This window comes from Sinocyclocheilus grahami, unplaced genomic scaffold (assembly GCF_001515645.1).
Source record: "Sinocyclocheilus grahami isolate Dianchi unplaced genomic scaffold, SAMN03320097.WGS_v1.1 scaffold177.1, whole genome shotgun sequence".
Taxonomy (NCBI): Eukaryota; Metazoa; Chordata; class Actinopteri; order Cypriniformes; family Cyprinidae; genus Sinocyclocheilus; species Sinocyclocheilus grahami.
This window is the reverse complement of record NW_015505356.1, coordinates 877,000-881,520: the sequence shown is the minus strand read 5'-3', so window position 1 is coordinate 881,520 and position 4,521 is coordinate 877,000. Positions and strand designations below refer to the sequence as shown.

Below are 4,521 nucleotides of genomic sequence, written 5' to 3'. Positions count from 1 at the left end.
TTTCCAACAATGTCTTAATTATCACTTTTTATCAATTTAGCACATCCTTGCTGAATAAAAATAAAATTTCTTTCAAAAAAAAAAAGAAAAGAAAAAAATACCATTGAAAACTTTTGAATGGTAGTGTATATTGTAACAAAAGATTTATATTTTGAATAAATTGTTCCTTTTAACTTTTTATTCATCAAAGAATCCTGAAAAAAGTATCACAGGTTCCAAAAAAAAACATTAAGCAGCAAAACTGTAATAAATCAGCATTTAAGAATGATTTCTGAAGGATCACGTGACACTGAAGACTGGAGTAATGATGCTGATGAACATTCAGCTTTGCATCACAGGAATAAATTACATTTGAAAGTATATTAAAATAGAAAACCATTATTTTAAATTGCAATAATATTTCACAATATTACTGTTTTTTCTGTATTATCAATCTTTTGTTGTTTAAACCTGCATGCTATGCTGTGGAACACAAAATTCACTTTTTTTTAAATGGTATGTTCCATTTAAAGACGCTTCAAAATATGTTTTTGTTCAACAGAAGAAATATGGTCATAGAGGTGTAGCAAATTAGATTAGGGAAATTAAAATTAAAAAAGGGAAATGTATATAAATAATTACAGTTAATTATGATTAATTACAATTATTTATATCAGCTGCCAGTAGTAACTGTAGCAGAATTAAATTGCCATCAACCAAGAACATTCAGTGTAAGTTCATATCAACTCTAGGAAAGGATCATTCTGTGGCCACAGAAAATACTTTCATACAGTATTAATGCATTAGAGCATGTAGATTTCTGATCAAATAAATACAGCCATGATGAGCAGAAGAGACTTCTTTAAAAAACATTTCAAATCTTACTAATCCCACACTTTTGAACGGCAGTGTATGTAAAACCATTTTTTCATTTGTCAAGGAAACAATAGTCAATGAATGTCAAAATTCATTTGTAAAATTTAAATGCATCATGTTATTTTATCTTAATATTCAAACATTATTGTAATAATTAATTTACTATTTTTAAATATATTTGTAAAACTTTGCAAAGTGATTTATATGCATTTTTTTAATTTAATGCATTAATTTTATTTTTTTTATGTGGCACTTCTAGTCCTCCATAGATGCGATGCATAGTCTTATTCATCCTATCTGCAATACATTTTTGATTTTTACAGCATACCTTACTAAAGCTAAAATGTTAGCCATGGAAATCTGAAATATTCACACAAATTTGCAGTGACTCACAAATTTTCTCTGGTTTGGTAAACCAGATGATACAACAAGCTTTAGGTAAAACAATGTCCCATACTTCAAGGTCTCAGAGAGTCTCTCCCTCTAATTTTTGTGAGACACATTTAATGCGAATGTTTTCACGGAGGTTTCGCAAACGAGCACTGCGGCTTGTGATCTCCTCCACGTACGTTTTGGGGAACCAGCCCCTCTCTCCATCCGACAACCGGATCCCCTCTACCCACCCTGAGAATTGAAAACATAAATGGTCATTTATCTCTACTTTGCAGTCCTTCAGCTTCTCATCTTCAAAGGGAATAATGGAGTGTAGCCAGAGGAAGGGAAATGATTTTCCTTACCATCACTTGTAATTGTTACAGCTTGAAGGATGTCTGCCTTCTCCAGCATTAACTCATCATGCTCCTGAGACTGGTAACTCTTTATGCACTGGACTTGAGATAGATCTGTACAGACAAATGCAGACATTAAGTTTTTCAGATTTTCTATGAAAACATAAGTCTTAGCATCACAAGGCAGACTGTACACAAAACGTTAGGGGTAATAATGAGAACTGATGATCAATCTTTTGTTGTTTAAACCTGCATGCTATGCTGTGGAACACAAAATTCACTTTTTTTTTTAAATGGTATGTTCCATTTAAAGACGCTTCAAAATATGTTTTTGTTCAACAGAAGAAATATGGTCATAGAGGTGTAGCAAATTAGCTCAAAAGGGAAATGTATATAAATAATTACAGTTAATTATGATTAATTACAATTATTTATATCAGCTGCCAGTAGTAACTGTAGCAGAATTAAATTGCCATCGCTGAAGCCTGGTGCAGACTTAAGGGTTGCAGAAGTGTTCTAGCTCACATCCTCATGTTCTCAGAATCGAACAGAACCGCAGACTGACTGAGGCGGTTCACTGATGTGAGAGCTTTATCTCCTATTGAGCTCACACCTCCGGGAGGTCACAGAGCCAATGGTGGCTTTCACTTTTGGAGGGAAAGTTTACGACTCTTTGTCTTAGAGCATGGTATTTTGCATATGTAATTTGATTGGGTGTTAATGCAAAAACTACTAAAGATTCTTAGAACACTTATATATTGCCTATGTACCAACATATAATATATACTGTCGTTTAGATCATCAGAAGACAAATTCAAAGAGACCAAACATGGTATCGGTGGGGTTATATTAACTAGTGATCTATCATAATACACACAAAACAGTATACCATTCAAAAGACAATATACAAGAACAGTAATGGTATACACAATGTCCCGAGGAGATGTGTGTTCATTCACAGAAAGGTTTTTCTATGAATTAATTAGAGAAGTCCATTTTAATGGGCATTGTGTGTCTTTCCTAAGGGTAAATGAATTGTGAGTTTCTCTGCCCGCATTCCTTTGGGCAATAAAACCAGTGATATCAGCATTGGTTGCCATGGAACCAGAGGCCTGTTCTGCCTTTCTGAGGTGTTATATGCATTTTGGGGGAAGGGTCCATAGACCCTCGTAGTTGGTTTGTTCACAGAGTATTTGTTCAACGTAACTAAAATAAATTGTGTGTCTGATTGGTCCAGATGCTACAGAGGTTTGGAAAGACACGAGAGTAAGCAATGAGACAATTTCCATTTTTGGGTGAACTATTCCTTTTAGAGTTTTATTTGAGGCACTTAGTTCACAAGTAAACAGAATAGTCTTGAGCAGAACTGTGTATTCCACTATTTTTTCAATGTTATGTCAGTGAAATAACTGATGACTTTGTATGTCAGGAAGAACAGTCCAAACTGCTTAGTTTAACATAGCCAAACTTTTGACTTTCATCATAAAGTATCTGGACTATCTGGCACACACTGGCAATTATCCACCTAATGCTACCAGCCACAATTCACTTTTTACATACCATTTAAATAGCAGCTTTGAGTTTGAAATGTAGTTAAATCTGAAATGCATGACAAGAGTGAGACAAAGAATTTACATACCATCATTTTCATTGGTCTGCTCAATAGCGGTCTTTGGATCGGAGGGAAACATAGCTGTTATCCACCTCTGTTTGCTGCTCCTACATATAAAACAGAATGTTCTTGACTTAGTTTTAAACTTAGTTTTATGCATCCTGTATGGACATATTTTCAATATGTTAATGTGTGGCTTGTTATTTTCAAGGAAAATTATTTTAATTTTGGATGTTAACATTTTCGAATGATGCGAATGTCCTCACTCTGTGGGTGACTTGAGCAGGATCTGGTGTTTTAGCTGTTGTCCCTCACATAACTGCAGATAGAAGATGAAGCCTGAGATTCCCTGAAGTTTCTGGCTTAGATCTTTCACCTTGAGGTCTTCAATCTTTGCATGTACAAACACCATGAACTTCCACGTGCTGTAGAGAAGGGACAGGTTTTGTAGCAGACTTATTATCATTTACACCAGGTTTTCAACTGGGTTTGTTTCAGAATCCAGATATTACACTGGACATTAAAGGACACATGTGCTTGTTTTCTCTTTTTCTTTTTGTCTCTCTTTCCCATTAGACTTACTCCTTCCTTCTGGACAACAGAAGACAGTCATTAAACAGGTGAAGGTACACAGGCCGAGTGGTAAGTTTAAACTTAGACCCAGAAATATTCAAGTTCTGTGTGTCGACTTCTAGCAGTTCACCATGTTTGACCAGCCAGCGAGACTGAGAGATGAGAGGAAAAATCTAAAATGAAACAAAAAAAACACAAACTGACAAGCCAGTAATATGAAAACATGATGCCAGAAGTGTCATGCTCAATCAAACTGATTTTTGCACATTTTGAAGAGAATTTTGAATGCAACTTCCAAAACCAATTATTTATTTTGTACTGTATACTTGATAATTATTGTAAGTAAAGTCTTTGATTAAATTTAAATGCAACTTTCAGTTAATAAAACTTTACTTTTGGAAAGAACTAAGTAGTCAAAAAAATAAATAATTGTGAATGGCACAAAATGAGCCAGGGCTGCCACTGGCACCTCAATAATAATAATAATAATATATATATATATAAAAAAAATTGGTTTCAGATGCCCCTGCATGATATACAATACATATCTAATTAAACATTAAAATGAATGCCCAATGTTATACCTTGCCCTCAAAGTGAATTTTCTTGTTTAGATGAATTAGTTCTTCCATCCTCTTCATGGACTGCACACTGGAGTTACATTCCTTTATAATCTAGTGAAACAGAGCAGATTTAGTTTTAATTTTCATATTCTTCTAAAACCTGGTCCTCTCTTACTTTACTCACCTTTTT

At 34.1% G+C, this 4,521-nt stretch overlaps 1 protein-coding gene across 1 annotated transcript in view; it reads right to left on the bottom strand.

Annotated features, from left to right (window-relative positions):
• Positions 1–1,108: 1,108 nt before the first annotated feature.
• LOC107593943 (rho guanine nucleotide exchange factor 19-like) overlaps positions 1,109–4,521 on the bottom strand; it is a 7,226-nt gene continuing 3,813 nt past the window's right edge. The window contains exons 11-16 of the mRNA XM_016283845.1: positions 4,353–4,442; positions 3,778–3,941; positions 3,462–3,620; positions 3,223–3,302; positions 1,593–1,697; positions 1,109–1,479 (exon numbers count right to left, since the gene is read on the bottom strand). Of these exons, the coding sequence (XP_016139331.1) occupies positions 1,322–1,479; positions 1,593–1,697; positions 3,223–3,302; positions 3,462–3,620; positions 3,778–3,941; positions 4,353–4,442 (756 nt within the window). The 3' untranslated portion in view covers positions 1,109–1,321. The remainder of the gene's footprint in view (positions 1,480–1,592; positions 1,698–3,222; positions 3,303–3,461; positions 3,621–3,777; positions 3,942–4,352; positions 4,443–4,521) is intronic.